Raw genomic sequence first — 19,162 nt, 5'->3', positions numbered from 1 at the left:
AATGTCAAAACACCTGAACATTACTCTTTAGCTACCACTGAGTTGAAGCAACAAGCTACCAAAAAGTCTTACAATGAAAAGTTTACATGAGTAAAGTCTGATTATTATCAACAAGAACTTTTACTATTACTTCAGTGGGCCTATTAAAAGTATAAGCATGTGTCATGCAGATTAGCTTCTGTAAAAGGAGAATATTCCAACCACTTTTATTTACTACAACTTGGTAATTGGTCATTTGTCCCTTATGACCCATAATTTTTCTACAAAGCCTGTATGGGATATCAATCTGTCATCAAGTACAATATTTCTCTTTGAAATGAAGTGTAAAGAAGAATAAAATGGACACTTAGAGTACTTCAGTACTTCACATTTATTGGCCTCCTTATGCACAGTAAGCGACTTGAGTGGCCTAAATGCATTAAGATACATTCCATCATTTATTATGATTTTTCAAAAAAGTGTGTAATAGTCTTTCAGCTTGTGCTGTTTCATTATATCGCACGTTATCTTTATCGTGTTGCCTTTATGGTGTCACCTGTCATGGCAGATAGGATGGAACAGGGGGAAGAAGACATTTGCTGCAGGGAAAACAGTTTAGTCTTTACTTGGGATATTTCCATCTGTGAGAAAAGTCTTAGTAGTAGTGGTGTTCTCTCTTGCTGCACAGATCTTGCACACTAAGCAGTAAGCTGCATGCCTGTCTAACTGGGCCCCTCCCTTAATTCCGCACCTGCATGTGAACCCTCTCTGGTCCCACCTCAAGGGGCGCGGTCCTGAGGGTGGAGCTCACCGGCCCCGCTGTGGGAACAACCTGATCCGCGCACTCTGGTACTCTAGTGAGCTGTGCACGTCCGCTGCGTTCGTTGCGCCGAGTCGAGCGGCACCTCTTTCTCTTGGGGAACTTCGTCCAGCCGATTCGTTCAGGGGAAGGGCGCCGAGCTTGGAAGATGATGGCTCCGGACCCGCTGCGATCAGCGATGACCACCGGGAGCGCGGAGGACACGTCGCTCGCGGTGCCCTCCGACAACAAGCTGCGCTCGGGCCAGCAGCGCGTGCTGGACCAAGTGTACACCATCAAACGGAGCAAGTCCAGACAAGGGAGGAACGGCTCATCTTCCCCCTCACCAACAAGTATGGGAAATGGCTTTGCTTAACCTTTCGATTTAAACAAAAATAGCGCATGAACCAAACAGCCCATGTGGTGACGCTTTACGCGCAGTTTCAGGCATCCTAACATATTGCTGTCACGCTTGTTTGGTAACTTTAGAGCTTGTGTGTGTGTGTGTGTGTGTGTGTGCGTGCGTGCGCGCGTCAGAAAACTTTCCCAGAAGTCGGTCATATCCAGGGTGAACGTACTGTTTTCCTGCGATGTGTTTACCAACGTGGTGAAACCAGATGATGTCTCTAATGGATACAAGTGGGAGCAAACATTTCTAAGATATAAACCCCCCCCTCCTCCAGCATTAAATGGGCCATGTCACCGAAGTGAAATGTGACTCTTGGCTGCTGTTGAACAAGAAGGCGATTGGTACATCCTGAGTGCACCACAGCTATTTCTTCTCCAGCCAGGAATTTCGAAAATTACATCTTAGTCTGTCAAAACAGCTTTGGTGTTTGGCACTGGCGTTGAGATCCACCAAAACTGAGTAACAAAATGTGTTTATCTTGTGAAATGTCCTTGGCTGTTGGAAGGAAACTGAGGAATGTATCAGCAGAACTTGGTAGTAATCTCTAAAGCAGATTATTTGTCTGTGTGCTGTTTCACTGACACTTTAAAGCTACAGGTGATTGTGAAATTTGTGGCGGGAATGACAAGGACACCTCTGGCCTGGTTAAAATTGGCCTTTACAGCCCATATGAGAGACATACAACCAAACCAGGAAACATTAATTAAAAGAAACAAAGTATAAATTCTTTATCATGTCTGGTCAACACGATGAAGAGCTTCAAAATGAACTCTGTCCTTTAAATACTTAGCTTCTAAAATCTGACCTGGAGATCTGTCAGGTAAGTCTGTCTGGTAGGAAATGCTACCACAAGGTTGCAAGACAGTTGCATGCATCCCTGAGGCTATCTGACAGCTTGACTTTAATATTGCTGCCAAAATGTAAATGAAATACGTTTATCAGTGTCGAGGAGTAACAAACAGAGTTATTAAAGTTTCCTGTTTGTTCACAAGAAGCTGTTGTACTTACTTTTTCAGCTCAACTAAACTACCAAAAGGCCACATGTTCTCAATCATTTTAAGTGCTGTCAAGCCATGCAGATGGATTTGGATTTATGTGCTGAGGTTCTGAGATTTCAGCCCCTGACACTTCTGCAGCTGCCCCAAAATAAAGGAGGAGAATTTTTGTTCGTGGTGCACGAAACGTCAAAAGTAGAGGATAAAATGTTACGCTCAACCAGCAAGTAGGCCTACAAGAACAGAAGAGCTTGTCCGTCTGAATCTACCGTAGAAATCAACTATTAAAACCGCCTGCAGCAAGATCTGTGAATTTTATCGGAGTGACTGGTTCATTGTTTGTGGAAAGATGTATCACTGTTGAGTTTATTTTTGTAGTTTTAGAGGAAGATATCATGACACCTCAGCACATAAAAAATTGTGTGAAAAAAGAGTAAACTGCTTAGCTAGATAGTGTATGGAGACAGCAAACAGAGAAAATAATTTTTTGTTTTGTTTTTGTTTACTTGGTGAACTGACCGTTTAAGACCCTTTTCCAAGGTGAGACTGTCCTTTGGTCACATTGGTAGAATTCTTCCTTCTCTACATAGACAGACCATATTACATGTTCGTTAGCAGCCATTGTTTTGACAACCATAATCCTGTAATAGTTAAGACGCAGCTTTACTTTTTGGCACAGTGTGGCAGTGAGCCTCACGTTCCTGTGATTCATCCAACAAAACAGACCGGCAAAGGTGCTAAAACATGCTGACTGTACAAGTGAAGGCTGGAGCTAATGTCCAAAGTAAACATTATGTCATGTCTGTCTTATAGAGCAAAGCAATCATCAGCCATTCATAACCTGATGATGAAGAATGGTTGATAAAATACTTTACAAGTGAACAGAGCTCTAATTATTAACCATTTCAGATTATACATGAAATGAATAAAAATCCTCAGCAGATAACGGCTACAAATCTCTGGCCAAAACAAGGCCACCAAATGAAAAGTGTAAATTAATCTAAAATGGAGAACCCAATAGAACAGAATGAGAAATTTAAAAAATCCACTTTTAATTTCCCTTTTAAATACCTTATGTGGATACAGCTTTTTATTTCCCTCTTTAAAAAAAAAAGTACTGTACTTTATTTCCACATCTTTTGATTTGGGTATTGAATATTTGAAATCAATCTAAAATTGCTTAATAAGTTGTTTTGTGTATCCTTTTTAAGTTTAATTCATTTAAACGGAGCATTACTGTATTCATTTGTAAAGTCTTTTCAAATCCCCTTTTCAATGAAAGTTGAATATCAGTTGATTAACTGCTTTTATAAACATTTGGGAGGACATCTTTGTCCAACATAAACAAATACTTTACTTGAGTACTTGATGACTTGTGAGTAAATGCATTGTTAAACTGGCCGATCATGAGTGAGAAGGAAACCTGCAGCCCACGCAAAGACCATCATGTTGCCTTCTGGTTCGTTTGAATTGACGTTGGAGATCTTATCTTCCACGCCATCATCGCCATGACAATGCCAATCTGTTATGATGAGTTTCAGATGTCTTTGTTATTTGTCATGCTAGCCCAGCCAACATCATCCCTTGTTTTGTTCCGTTTGGCTGCCTACCTTGTATTCTTCTTCTGTCTGTTTATTCCACCTCTCTTGTGTTTCCTCTAACAGGCCTGTCTGCCCAGGCTGTGACAACATATGAGTTTGGAGCGTTCAAGTTTTCTCCATCCAAAGCAAATGGCACCTTCAGCCGCACCAACTCCACCATGTCAACGGGCTACAACAAAGCGGTAACTGTTTGTCTCTTGTTAAAGCCCCATGTGTTGTTGTGCAGATAACCAGAGCACAAACCTTTTCCCTTTTACAGACCTCTGTACTGCTGATCTGTTTCAGGTTTTTAATGTTTGAATTTAATCAGTTATTTTACATTATGAAATAAAACGTGCTTGCGGCAATCTATCGCAGTGAATAGGCTCATGGATATGTTACACTTGCAATCGGTTTTGTCCATAAAATAAGATACAGTTGCGTGGTCATGCAGATTAGTCTTCTTAAATGAAACTGAGAACTGCATTACCACATGAAGATAATTTAACCTTGATAACAATAAAAAATAATATGTAATGTTAATTGCATAGAAGAAAAAAACAATTTCATGGAATAGTTAGTTGTTGCTTTGTATAGGGAAAACCCACTTACCAGCACCACTGAAGCTCACTAATGAACTTGGTTTGGTCATACAAAAACCAAAGTGTAAAACTGGCCACAACTTGCCAGTTTTACACTTTGGTTTTTGTATGATGAGGAGTTATGTGGAATATTTCATGGCTAGGCACAGCAACCTCAGGAAGCCAAGAAATAACCCAGAGGTGCTGGTAGGCAGATTTTCTTACCTTCAGACAAAGCTAGGCCAGCTCTTTCTCCCTGTTTCAAGCCTTTAAGCTAAGCTAAGATACCTGCCTGCGGTAGTGGTGTCAATCTTCTACTCTAACTTTTGGCCTGCTTTCGAAAAAGTGATTGGCCAATATTCTCCCCCAGCTCACCGTTGATATTTCGAAGCTAAACTGTGTACAGTTTTGGTTTTTTGGTGAGGTCAGAGTTATGGTCCGTCTGTGTTGTCTGGGTTAACGCCAAATGGGAGGGAGCTCTTAGTCACAGATGACTGAGAACATTATGAAAAATTGGGTCATACCTTTTCTGGCACACGTGGTGTAGCTACGTGGATTTGCTGGTTAGGCAATCAGCTTTTCATTTCTGTGGCCACATCGACTGGTTTGGTGTTCTGCTTATATTTGTCCATCCACACCTTTCAATTAAATTCTATTTTAAGTTTCTATTTAGTACAATCAGTAGTGAAAAGAACATTCTTTAGAATATAGAAACCGGACGTGTTTGATTCCCTGATTTTGGAAATGAACAGATACGGTTTTTGAATGTATTTCTTGATTTCGCTCACTAAGAGTCTGAGTGAGTTCAACTCATTTGCAATACTGAACTAATCCAAATTCAACACAGGAGTAATGTTGACTTCATCAGTGTGGTTTTTAGTGTGTGCTTGTGCGCGTTTGTGTGTGTGTGAATACGTATTTCCTCCGGGGCGACCTGACCTGACCTACTGACAAAGCGTTGTGGCATGTTTAGGGAGTGTGTTGATGTGCTCTTGGCGCTGAATGTTCAGAATCATCACGTCATGAAACACATCGGTGTCACACTGTTATTGTTTCTGACACGCAGAGTCTGTGGTTGAGTTAACTGTAACCTTATCTTGATTCCACAAGCAAAATTAATATTGAAGTTGCCAGATGAAAGATGCTAGGCAGAATTTGTAACCACAAATCGTGTTTTACTTCTAATAATACATATGTCATATATTAAAGCATGTATTTGCACTACTGCATTGAATCAGAACACAAAAAGAAATGCATTTTAACATATTTAGCAACAACAGCAACCCTAAACTATTAACACATTAAGTACTGACAGAGAGTTACAATGTTAAAGTCAAAGAAATATGATTTGCATCCACAGTTTGAAAATGTCTCATATTTCCTGGCTTTTGGTTTTGTTGTGTTGATGCTCTGAACAATCAGACTCTTTGGATGTGAATGTAAACTTAGTGGCAATCCAATTGAGAGAACTAGATAAAACAACCAGATGGGAATGCAAAAAACCTGCAAACACCACAAAACAGTTCTGCTCATTAATATGCACAATGGTGTAATACAGCCAGGCATATTACAGTAATGTCATGTTTACATGGCTACAGTCATGTTTGGCAAATATCTGTCAGCTGTCATTGTCTCTGCTTGCTTCAGTTCTCCAGGCAGAATATGGCTGATAGTTTATCTGACAAAGCAGCAGAGCCACACCACTTGGAAAAAAACACAAACCAGACTTCAAGCTATCCAGTCATATTTTGCAGTGTTGCCATTTTGGATTGCTGACGTTCCTTAATACCTGATCGTACATTAATTCTCATTTCTTTATCTAGATAAAAAAGTTCCACAGCTGGTGCCTGGATGATGCTTTTTTTAAGCATAATTATGGGTGCAATATGCGGTCAGTGTGTCTCCTTCCTATTGAGGATGAATTTGCATGTGTCTCTCCTGTCCTGGTGTAAGCAAGGCTCAGTCAGGCTGTACCCAAATGAAGGGAACACTCAGGCCCTTGAGAGTAAACACACTGTCAGCTCCTATCATAGGTGCTGTTGGCAGAACTCTCCTCTATCCTGCTTTACACGGCTGACGTGTGGCTGGTAACTGAGCAACCAGTCCGGTTTGAAACAGCAAAAAAAGTCGTTACGCAGAACCTATAGTGTGTGTTTATGTCAGTGTATCATCTGATTCCCTTCTAACCAATATCTCTTTCTTTTTTGACCTTTAATGATTTTTGTGTTACAAGAAGGGAATGTTCTTCTCTGCCACATTTGATTTTTCAAATCAGCCAATAGGAGACTAAGCTTTTATTGCGACAGTGACTAAAGCATTAGCAAGACACGCTCTCTCATTTTGCTCAGGCCATGACAAGTTTGTTTCTTGGTAACTTTGTTGAGCTTGAATAGTGTGCTTTGTACACACACGCTCTCACACAAAGACAAGCACACAGACAGGAAAGTCAATAAAGCAAAGCCTGAATTAATTGATACATAAACAGTGCATAATTACGTGAGATTAGGCTGTTTTGTGACAACAGGATTGTGGAGACAGGATTAACGGCTGCTGTGTCTGACTTGCACACACAAAGATCCTCTGTGAAAAACTCACAGCTCAACTCAACTGCTTGGGTTAGTCTCCAATGACAGATATTATGTTACTTTGGTTTGTGTGATAGTTTGGTGCATTCTGTTGCATTCAACATAAACTGAGGAAAAGGAGGAAAAGAGGAGGCATGCAGGCTTTGTGTCGGGTCACATTCCTCTGTCTTGGTTTACAGGGGATTTCTTTGAAAACTGTTCTTGTGGAAAGTTAGTTACCTACTTTTCACAAGACCAGCTACAGAGAAGCCCTGAGGTGATGCAGTGATTTAGCTAGATAATGCTGTTCCTGTAAGGTTTTGTAATTTTGTTGCTGCCAGTTAAACAACAGTTTTCCACTAATGGCCGGTGTGAACTTTTCCATCATGCGTGTATTTTTCAGTCTAATCTGAACAAAATGCTGTGCGTAGGCACACAATTTCAACATTCAGTGCTTTATGTAAGTAAACCTCCTGAGCCATTCGTTCTTTCTTTTTAGATAACTACTCAGAGGAGTCGCACACTATCAAGTAAAACCATGGGAGGAAGAAATGTCAGCACGTCAGGCACCTGGGAACAGCAGATCAATTCTTCCAACTGGCCCCAGAGTCCCAATGGGCTGAAATCCAGTCGCAGTGACCCTGCCTTGGCTGGTCCATTCGCTCCTGCTCCTGCTAATGCAGCCCTGGTGAACTCTTGTTTTCATGTTAAATTGCAGTATCATTAAAGTACCTAAACAGTGTTATTTAGGGAAACAATTCTTCAAATAACTGCACTCCACTGTACCGTTCTGTATAAGCATTGTGTTGTTGTTTTTGTTATTTTAAGAGAGCCCAAGGGCAGGCTACCCAGAGCCAGCACACCTTTCAGTCTCGAACAAACAGACAGAGCACCTTATCTATGACCAACAGCACCCATATGACCAACAGCCAGACGCGCATCATCCAGCCCTCTTCCACCCAGGCTCCAACCGAGGGCAAGATGGGCACCATCAAAACATCCAAGATAGAGCAGCAGTCAACGTGAGTTCACCTGGGGGACATTTTCATGGACATTTTCAGACAATAAGAAGGGGTTGACACGGGCAACATTAGACTTGGACAGGATATGGGTGGCATATGTAATGGGTTACATCGTAAATGTATATTTTTACTCTGGTATATTACATACTGATCATATTGCAGTCTTAAGGCAAAGGTCAATTTCTCCAAATAGTTTATTTTGTTGACAACTGCCCAGGTATAATGGCAGAAAAGAGCAAAAGATCATTGTCTTTTAGATGCACTGAAAACTATTTCCTACATTGAAATAGATTTAGTTTACTGAACTTGTGGCATCAGACTAGTATCTAAGTGTCTAGTATCTAATTTCCAGCCCTCTCTTCCATTCAGTATGTTGCCCATGTCAGACCTGAGCCTAAAGGAGGCTGTAGAGTTCCTGTCTCACCCTGAAGAGAATTACCAGCAGTGTGGAGCCACCGTCATCCAGCACACCACCTTCAAAGAGGAGCGTGCCAAACAGGAGGTCCGAGCACTTGCACACTAATTTGCTGTTGCTTCTTAACATGTGGAAGAAGAAGAAAGCGTACTTTATTAATCCTTCTAGCATAAATCAGTACTACCATTATACGCTCAATGGCCTGAAACGCACACATGCACAAACAGGACAGATTCACATGCATTAATGTATGGAGAGAGGTCAGAGTGAGGGGGCTGCCTCATAGGATGGCATCCTATATAATTAGGGGTTCGGCGCCTCGCTTAACAGCATCACTGTAGTGCCCAGGGGGTGAACTGGCACCTCTTCACACTCGACACCTCCACACCCTCCGAACATTCACACACGTTCTGCAGTGTCATGTATTTTCACGTCACATTTGTGTGAGGATTGTCCTCTAGTCGTGGAGAACTCTGTGAAGACCTTTGTGTAACCTGCCTTAATATGGGAAAGGGAGGAGACAGCATTCATCACACATGACTGATTGTGCTGTTGGCAGTTTGTAGTCTAGTAAATCCATTGTGATGCCTTTTAAGTGTCATATTTTCAACACCTACCTCCACCTTTCTTTGTCACAGGTCTTCCAACTTGGAGGTATCCCTGGTCTGGTGCTCCTGCTGCGGAGCCCCAACGCTGGGGTGAGCCAGGCTGCTGCTGCGGCTCTGAGGAACCTGGTGTTCAAGGACCAGGACAACAAGCTGGAGGTTCAGCACTGTGGCGGCATAGCTAAGGCCCTGCAGCAACTGAAAGAGACAGATTCAACTGAAACCCAGAAACAAATCACTGGTAGGACATTTTTGTCACAGGACCTCAAAGGATAGGTTGGAAGAGTGCCAGTGGGCTTTTACTAAAAAAGCATATGCTCTGTTCTTAACCTTAGGGGAAAATATCACATAGCCTGAGCAAGAACACGTGCTTCACAACATTGTTTTTAAATTCCTGAATAATACAGGTTGGTTTACTTTGTGTTGAAGATTTATTCCCAGTGTTCATATGGAAAACAAGTATGCATCCTTATTTACAAAAAACTCAAGAGAACGTATTCAACCTCCGAGGGCAACAACATGATGCATGGATGAAATGACTTGCACTAATGTGAATACTTTTCTTGCGATATGTAGGCCTGCTATGGAACCTGTCCTCCACCGATGAGTTGAAGGAAGAACTTATAGCTACAGCTCTTCCCGCCTTGACTGAGAATGTGGTGGTGCCTTTCACCTGCTGGTCAGACAATAGCGCCAACAACAACATACACCCTGATGTCTTCTACAGTGCCACAGGGTGCCTGCGGTGAGAACAGTTTATTAACATCAGAGCTTCTGTACCTTTACATGGTTTGTTTTCATGCTTTGGAGATGGAGAACCTGCACAGTTAAGTTTCATTAAATAGAGCGGCATTGTAACGTCTTAGTCAAGGCTTTGTGATGTCAATCATTAGTTGATTCGTCAGTCATTAGCCAAGAAATTATTAAATGATGCAAGTTATTTTACAAGCTAAAATGCTGAACACTGTCAGGTTCCAACTTCTCCAGTGTGAGGTATTTTCTCTGTTTTATATAAATGTGAACTGAGTATCTTTAGGTTTAAGACTGTTGGTTGGACACAACAAGACTCATCATTTAGGATTTGGGGAAAATGTGAAGGACATTTTTTAATATTTCCTGAGATTTTATAGGTGAAACAATGAAAAATTTATTTACAAATTAATTGATAAAGAAAACAATTGTTAGTTGCAGTCAAAACATTATTCTGTTGAATTAAACCTATTGGTGCCTGTTAGTAGAATGTCCAGCAATGTGGCCTGACTTTTTATTATTTTTTTTTATCCAACTAACAGTTTGCGTGCTACATACTCAGGAGATTATTCAATAGAAATTCTCATTGCATGCAAAACCAATGACTGGCATTGCAAAACCAAGCTTTGGAAAACTTCTGTGCAGCCCGTGCCTAATCACCACCATCAAGTTTGCTAACAGGGTGTGATAGTGCAAGTTACAGGTTGAGGCGCAGATGTGAGTGCCTCTGTGTGTGTTATTATATTCTAGACATGTTAGCGTCTCCATGTGGATTTAAATGAATGATTGAAATGTGTGTAGGAATCTAAGCTGCGCCCAAAAGAAGGAGAGGCAGGCAATGAGAGAGTGTCGTGGCCTCATCGACTCCATCATGAGTTACGTCCAGTCCTGTGTGGCAGAGGAAAACCCTGATGACAAGGTAACGCTTCTCATCTCTGTCAACATGAATGCAACATTAAGACGAATAGAATAATAATTATCACAGCACCTTTGCCCATGTTGTTCCTCTCTGATCGGCCAGTATTTTAAATATTTTAGAATATTTGACAGCTAATTCATATTGATTTTGTAAATATGGCTGCAAATGGATTAAAAGCCTGCAAGATGAAAAAAAAAAAACCCTACCAAGATAAACTGTATGTAGCAGGTAATCAGTTCATCGTTTTCTGATGTATTTGTTCCATCTTCACAACTATGAAGATTCTCTCAGTTATAGTTTATGATATAAAACAATCTTTGGGATTTGGACAGTTGCTTGGACAAAAGAAGGGCTACAGAGAGCCAATAGCATTAATTACAGAATTGACTTCTGTCACTACAATGCTAGTAGAGAGACATGGAGCTTAACATTGAAAGTGGAAACTAAATACTTACACTCCCCCTTGAATCGAAGTATGAACACCAGTATGTCCTAATACATATGCGAGCATGTAAATACTGCAGGCAGAGTTTGCATGTGTATATATTTAGTATTTGCTTGTATGTGTACCTGCTCATTTGTGGAAGTACTGGGTGTGGATTTGTGCTTAATTCCATGTTTGTGCTCGTACTGACTTTACATGGGCTTCTTATAATGAAGCAGTGGAGTATGGTGTCTGTGTGAGAGACAGAAGGAGAATAGAGGTTACAGTTATCGTCTTTTAGTAAAATGTGTCTGGAATCATTGTGGTCTCGGTCAAAGTTGCTGCGCTTTATGCATGTTGATGCTATCATGGTTTTAGTAATATGTACTGTTTGTACTTAGATTTATCTCACTGTTTTCATCATTTCACTGTGTTTCATGGACTTTTTGAGTATTTGGTATCATTTTACTGTTACAGAATTTACTTTATCTAATTTTTTTGGTCGGCTTGGCAGTGTTTTGATTGTGTTTCTAGTAGAATTCATCCATCCTCTGTTAAATGAACATGCTACCTGACACTGTCTTAAGACCTCAATTGACATTTGCTTGATATTATCAGGAACCACAAATTAAAAATTAAAAAGAAAGAAAGAAAATTAAATAAGTTGCCTTTGTTGGGCTGAATTAATTAATTTAAAGAGAAATTCCAGTGTTTGTCAACCTGGGTCTTATTCTTATATTTTTCTCACTGCTTCCATTGTAGAGATTTGGAATTCGAAGTTTGAATTTTTTTTAACCCAGAGATCCAGATACAAGACAGTTACCCACAAATGGCATCCTACTTTATCAAAAAGAAGAGAAGAATGATATTACCAATTCATATTTGCTTTGCTATTTTACAATTTCTCTGCAAACACACCGACAAACACAAGGGAATTCTGCTTGGGAATTATGACCAGTAGTCAGAATGGACAAAAACCACACATTAGGTCCTGTATTGTACTATTTGTGAAAATGTTGATTTGAAGATTAACAGTGTAGCTGACATATCATCTCTTCCAGTCAGTGGAGAACTGTGCATGCATCCTCCATAACTTAACCTACCAACTGGAGGCAGAGTCCCCCGAGTGCTTCAGGAGGTTTCTCCCTAAGACCAATGGCCAACCTGGGGGTAAGAAAAGCTCTGCGATCGGATGCTTCAGCCCCAAGAGCAGCAAGGCTCAAAAGGAGGTAGGCATTAACCCACACACCTCCACCCGTTTGCTGACTAAATCATGACGGGCCCTTAATCCAAGCCCCCTCCCCTTCTCATCTCTAACTTGCCCTTTCTCCTCAGCTTGCATTTGACGCGGTTCGGGGACTGCCAGACGACAGTAACCCATCAGGTGTGAATTGGCTGTGCCATCCCAAAGCTATGCAGACCTACCTGTCTCTACTGGGCTCGTCTCAGAAAGATGCCACCCTGGAAGCCTGTTGTGGTGCTCTGCAGAACCTCACTGCTAGCAAGGGACTGGTGAGTACAAAGAAGATCATTATTAGGCACACCATCTGTGTGTGGTATTAATGGATTATCTTAGATTGAATTAAGAAAGGAAAACAGCTAGCGAGACTCAACAGCACAGTTCACAAGAAGAACTGGCTGGTTTTGTGAGACAGGGTGGAGTTTTGTCTCAAGGGATTCAGAGGTTATAAGACAAAGATGGAAGTTAAAACAAGGGAAAGTGAAAGGCTTGCAAATGTCAAATGAGGATTTGGTATCACAATGCGCTGCTACAGTATTTTACTCCTTCTTTATTGTGATTGCTTCTCTCTCAGGCTTCCAGTGTCATGAGTCAGATTCTGGTTCAAAAGCTTGGGGTTCTGCTGCACATGCCGACTCTTTTAAAGTCTCCTAACCGGAACCTGCAGAAGACTGCCATGTCCTTGCTGGGTAACATGGCTCGGACCAGCAGTTTGCAGACCCTTATGGGTAAGGAAAGCATGAAATGTCAATATTGGATGTTTGTTTTGCAGGCAGCAGCGTTGCAGGTACATAGATGCAGAGTTAGTCCACATAAAACTGATAAACAGTATGTTTCCTTGTATGTCTTCTCTGTAGCAAAGCAGGTTCTGCCTGAGCTCACCAGCCTCCTCTCCTCTGGCCCCCGAGAGATGGGAAACTCAGACGAAAGTATAGCAACAGCTTGCAACACAGTACGGAGTCTGCTGTCGGCGGACACTGAAGTCAGCAAGAAGGTCCTTAATAATGACCTGGTGTCATCTGTTGCTGACCTCAGCGAGAATGGGTGAGTTTTTAATTATTCATCTCTGTGTGGACGATTCAGGTCTTAAATGCGTTTGTTTGTGCGCCAGCTGTGCAAAGCACAGGCACACTAACTTTCTCATGCTTCTTTTTCTTTTTCTTCCGCCTGTTTTTTTTGCTGCACTACTCCTTCCATATTGCTACCAGCACATATGCAAAAAAAAACATAAAATTGTGCAGCTTGGTCGGGAATGGTGTGCGGCAACATTTGTCAGAGATCAGACCAACTGTTTTGCGCAAATCGCAAAGAATTCACAAGATTTTTACCATCAGTGTGTATGTGGTGAGTCAGATGGACCATAGGGAATCTGTCCCACACAATATTCACTCTACATACATTGTTTTTTTCATCAAAATGTAGGAACACTTGTCTTTGTTCCTCACATATACAGTACTTAGGGAATCCAACACACTCACACTTTTGGCACAGTGAGATTGCAAGTGAAGGGAGTACCAGGTTGTACCAAGTACCAAGCTGTCCATAGACTGCCATTTAAACTGACTATATAAAAATTCTCCTTTTTCCTTCTTTCCTTACATCTCGAACTTGCTGTTGTTTTAAGATTCTCAACACAACACACATAAAATCTATATCAATGGGTTTTGCAGACTTTTGTGGTTCTACTGGTGTCTTTATTTTTGGGATTGGACTCACGCAGTAAGCAAGGGCTTGAGAGGTTGCACTTCATCTTATTCTCTATCAGTGAGTAGGATTTGAGGCTTCCCCTTCCCCTGCCCTCTGTGTCTGTCTGTCCCTGTTTACAGGATCTGAGGACACTGACGGCTCAGCATAGTACTAATTGTAACTAATGTGCATTTATGCACGTGTGTGTGCGTGTGCGTGCGCGTGTGCGCTTGTGTGTGTGTGGGCTTGCGCTCGTGTGTGTGTGTTTATGTGTGTCCTCAGAAGTTAAGTTGTATAGTTGATATTAGTTTTCACTCAAATTCCAAAAAAAAAGTTTTCACTTGTGTCTAGTGGTATCTAGCCATGTAGATCATTTTACGTTTTAAGATCTGTCTGAGATATCTGCCTCCACCCTAATACAATGGCAAGAAATGGAATTTTGTTTGTGGAGCACACAGCACAAAAAAAAAAACCACAGCAATAACTCATTCCAGATACAATTTTCCTAATACTCCGGAGGACAGCACGTTCTGTGGATTATCCAAAGTGATAGGGAAGTTTTATCTGGCAACGTCATTTTTTTCAATGCTGTCAGCACAAGAAACAAAATTACATCCACCTCCACCGTATTGTAACATTTTACATTTTACAGTTCTATCCACTATCTGGGGGCAATGAGAAAATGTGTCTTTATTTTATCATTTGGGTGACGCATCCCTCCAACATACAATCACGCACAAAAAATATGTGTGACATCAAATATTTTTTTAGCTTACGGTTCATCTTTATGGTTGATTTAAATGTAGGAACATTTGAATCTACCATCACCACCAGTTGCTATTGTAGCTTATTGTCAAAAGGTTAGTTTAATACAAAACTACCTCTCTGTCAACTCTTGTCTTCAACTCTTTTCTCTTTTGTGTGTGGTTTGTTTTTTGTTTAACTTTTTTTCCTGCTCACCCACGCTCGTCCTCAATGATCTCTGCCCTTCTGTCCTAGATCTTTCCCCAAAGGCAGCAAAGCAGCTTCCCTGCTGCTCTACAGTCTGTGGAATGAGAAGAATTTGCAAAGTGTTGTAAAAAAGGTAAATTAGAATGAAGTGAAATGCATAATGTGCGACTGACTGTGCATTAACTTCTCAAAGGCAAACACAAGACAAACCTACTGGTTCTGTGTATCAGGTCAAAGCTTAGCACACACAGTGGGAGGGCCCTGCTTAAATGGGTTTATTATTACTCCCCCGGCTCACACACTCACTTTCCCTTCCCTCCTGCCCCACCCAAGAGTTCAGTAAAAACAGAAACAGTCACAGTGGAATCCTGGAAGACTGGTTTTCAGAGCTCACTGTATATTATGGGAGAAGTTATACATGTAAAATGGAGGCAAGTAAGAGTCAGAAGTGGATAGGATTGATGACTGTGTGCTTGTGATATGAACAGTAGCAATGCTCCCCATACGGTTCAAGATACTGAACCCCAAATTGCGGTTGTGCTTCGGCGTGTGACTGTGTGTGAATGATTAGTTTCCCCCGTGATGTGCAGGTGGGTATCTTGCATCAATCTGTGAACAGTGTGTGTTAATGTGAATGTAGTGTTAAAGAACTTTTAGTGGTCAGGCTCCATACAAGTACAGTCCATTTCTCATTTAGCTGGCAAGAGAAGGAAAACACTGCCATGCTTTGCTTGAAGCTCTTATAAAGCTGCTGACATAGTACATTTCCTCTCATAATTAAAGCAAAGGCTTAACTGTGTGTGTGTCTGTGTCTTTTTGATCCACAGCTGGGGATTAGCAAATCCCTTTTTATCAATGAAAACACCACAGCAGCGCACAAGTCGATGCAAGTTATCGAGTGAGTGTGTTGGACAAGTAGAATGGCACCACGGAGCCTTAGAGGTATGATTTGCTTCTGAAGGCTTGTATCTGCATGTATTCAGATTTGAAGGCTCACTGGGGCCATAATGAGCAGAATTACTATCGTAAGGATTAAAACTTTTTCTCTGCCTTTTCTGACACATGCTCGTATGTGTGCTTGCAGATGGAAACCAGCATGTTCAGACACTGCTGTGGCCACACCCTTGAAAAGAGGAGTGTAAAAATGACATTCTTCACACGATGACCTTGTTGACAAAACCTGTCAATTAAGAGTTTGTCATATGTTGTACATATTTTAGAGAAAAGAGAGCTTTTAATTTCATGGATAATTCCGCAGTGTTTTATGTATTTAATTTTGATATGTTGTTAAATATGTCTGTCTACAGTGGCTCAAAGATAAAATATCTATTGTGGCCCTGAAGACTGAGCAGCCAAAAACGAAAGTAACAAGAAAAACTATGATCTTCAAGTATAAAGCATGATATTAACAGCAATATATATATATATATATATATATATATATATATATATATATATATACACACACGCATGCATATGCTTTTTTCCTTGTTTTGTTTGCTTTCTTGAAGTTAATAGATTATGTTGAATGTTCTTATAGCATATATAGGATTTTTTATAAATGACTGAGCAAACTCAGTTTAAGAAAAAAACACTTGGATTTTCAAGATTTTCACATGAAAGCAATGAAATGCAACATTTCTAATGTTTGATGCAATTTATTGAAATTATTTTTTGTTTCTTTGCTCCGATATCTGTTTATGTGTTTCATTGTGTGATTTTGTTTTATAAGAAAAAAAAATCAACAAGAGTGCCTAAATAATTAAAGGAGTAGTTCAACATTTTGGGAAAAACGCTTGTTTGCTTTCTTGCTGAGAATAACTTGCCAGCGGCTAGTTAGTTTAGCTTAATAAGAAGACTGTAAACAGGCAGAAACCACTAGCCTGGCTCTGTCCAAAAGCAACACATTTCCACTACTTAACGTCTTACATCTTATCTTTTATAATGACAATGTTAAAGTGACTAATTGTGCTCATTACATTACAATTCATTACAAGGTGATATCTTGCTTATGGGATCTGTAAAACTACAATTAGTCATTTTTACACTTTCATTATAAAAATAAGATGAAACATGTTAAGTAGTGGGAATATCTTACCTTTGGACAGAGCCAGGCTAGCTGTTTGTCCGTCAGTCTTTGTGCTAAATTAAAAGCGAAGTGAGAGAAAGTGACCAAGCATATCTCCCAAAATGTCAAACTATTGTTTTAAAATGCAGCACCAAGAGCTTCCAATTTTTCCTGTTGCTTTGCCGTAAACATGCCCTATGAAATTTACCAGTTTTGTGTTATATTTAGGTTTTTTTGTTTGTTTTTTCATTATTGTTTGTTTTCTTGCATAAACTGAGAAATTGGATACAGAGGATTAGAATATCGTACACAACAGCTGCTGTCGGTTCATTTTTATTACTTTGAACAGAGCAATATAAAAAATCAGTCATCCTGCGAAAAAACTGTGGTCCACCTTGAAATATGTCAATAATTGACAGAGCTAGTTGCAGTCAGTGTTAGCTGCCATGCCCTTGAACCTACATCTATCAAAGTATGATCTGTATGATAATTTTTAATGTCTCATTTTACTCATGTATTTTTGCTACTTAACCAATAAAGTTTAAGGGCTCATTTCAGATTGTCTGCTCTCATAACCAAACTACAGCCATGTTTACTGAAAGCTGGCTGTAAAACTGAAATGCCTTTCAATGGCGCAGCATTACAAATCACTAAAGTATTCTCACGGACAGATAGGATGGTTGGCATCTGTTGGGATTCCCCACAGCCACGAACAATACATTGCAGTAGACATGCTTGAGACGTGCAGTCATGCTTGAGGTTTGCCTCTGGGAAGATTTGTGTCCGTGTTGGTTAGAAGGTATTTTTATGTGTGTCTGTATATAGAATAAATAACAGATATGAAGACAACGTTGTAAGTGCTGTTCTTTTCTTCAACAACCAACTTTAAAGTAATTTGATGTGCTAACAAAAGGTGCATACTACGTGCATTTTGATGTTTGCACAACAAGCCATGATTGAAGATTTAGGATTCTCTGTGCATCATTTCTTGTTCAAATCTTGAACTAATTAAGCTCCAAGTTTATATTCCAGCAGGGTTTTTGTGTTGTGTGTGTGTGTTTGTGTGTGTGTGTGTGTGTGTGTGTGTGTGTGTGTGCATGTCATTCTCTGACTAAGACTACTTAGTCAGAGAACTACTACTAAAACAAAATGAGAAGACTTTCAGCTCCATTTTCTAATTTGGGTGTGAGGGTCTGACTGAAGCAGGTTTGGTGGTCTCTTACGTTCACTATATACTGGAAATGATTTACTGTGCTCTGCATGACTTAGCATTGGATATCTTTAAACCCTTTTTACCCCAAATTCTTTTCACTAAAGTTCACAGGACCAGCAGGCTGTGCTGCAATGGCAGAATGACTCATAATGTATCACCATTTCCTTGGTTTATTTTTTCATGCTTCAGTCGACCCAGTGATAAACTGACATTCTTTCTGTGTGATCTTTCATTCGACCCTGTCTGTTGATCATTAACACAACTCCACCATACCACTGTCTGTTCTTGTCTCTGTTCTGTTTAACTTTGGCCCCTGCTGCTGTCTTGACATGTAATGAAAAGCAATGAAAAAAGTACAGCAGTTTGTTCTCTCACTTAGCACTCCCTCTGTGGTATTTCGACCAATTATAAACCACATTCCAAGCAGAAAGAAATCTTCAGTGCTCTACTTTTCAGTGTTCTATCTTCTGCAAACATCTAAAAAGTAATTTTCCGATTTTTAATGTTCTTTTTTTATTAAGGATGTAATGGTCACTGTTAAAGGATGTTTGAGTGAAAGAGCCATCTGTGTTGGTATGTCACAAATACTAACTACAGCAAATAACATTTGCTGTAGTTAGTTGTCATAATGAAGGTTGATATAAAACACACACACACAGACTCACAAGGTGAAACAAATACCCGCCAATGCTGTCGTTTAATGGAATTATAGTTTAATTATAAGTTGTAACCTTTCCAGGATATTTGGTGCCTCATCAGATCCGCACCAGTTACATAACTTGTATTTAGTTTTTCATCTGCGTGTCCGATCAAAGGAACATCTGTCTTCATAAAAAGGATTTTCCCACCTGGACAACAGGTAAAAATGAAGAATGATTCATTCTCTTTCAGCTGTATGTGTTTATTGGGTGGAGGTCTGGGCGTTAGCCCAAGGAGTATCATGTTAGTTCCAGTCATGTCAA

At 40.3% G+C, this 19,162-nt stretch overlaps 1 protein-coding gene across 1 annotated transcript; it reads left to right on the top strand.

Moving 5' to 3' along the window:
• The first annotated feature begins 837 nt into the window (after window positions 1–837).
• On the top strand, window positions 838–17,836 carry LOC139210064 (plakophilin-1). Its single transcript, XM_070840025.1, has 15 exons — window positions 838–1,131; window positions 3,847–3,965; window positions 7,407–7,595; window positions 7,736–7,929; window positions 8,299–8,431; window positions 8,983–9,190; window positions 9,526–9,694; window positions 10,501–10,618; window positions 12,104–12,271; window positions 12,378–12,554; window positions 12,857–13,010; window positions 13,140–13,326; window positions 14,968–15,052; window positions 15,747–15,861; window positions 16,004–17,836. The coding sequence occupies exons 1-14, from the start codon at window positions 948–950 to the stop codon at window positions 15,819–15,821; spliced, it is 2,160 nt and encodes a 719-aa protein (XP_070696126.1). The 5' UTR covers window positions 838–947; the 3' UTR covers window positions 15,822–15,861; window positions 16,004–17,836.
• The last annotated feature ends 1,326 nt before the right edge of the window (window positions 17,837–19,162 follow it).

This window comes from Pempheris klunzingeri, chromosome 11 (genome assembly GCF_042242105.1).
Source record: "Pempheris klunzingeri isolate RE-2024b chromosome 11, fPemKlu1.hap1, whole genome shotgun sequence".
NCBI classification, from domain to species: Eukaryota; Metazoa; Chordata; class Actinopteri; order Acropomatiformes; family Pempheridae; genus Pempheris; species Pempheris klunzingeri.
This window is presented reverse-complemented; position numbering and strand designations above follow the sequence as displayed.

Bases quoted from the DNA above. Each gene is read 5' to 3' on its own strand.
- LOC139210064 (XM_070840025.1), top strand. From the start codon at position 948: ATGATGGCTCCGGACCCGCTGCGATCAGCGATGACCACCGGGAGCGCG. The intron at 3,966-7,406 runs GTAACTGTTTGT...CTTTCTTTTTAG, and splicing joins CAACGGGCTACAACAAAGCG to ATAACTACTCAGAGGAGTCG. The intron at 15,053-15,746 runs GTAAATTAGAAT...TTTGATCCACAG, and splicing joins TGCAAAGTGTTGTAAAAAAG to CTGGGGATTAGCAAATCCCT.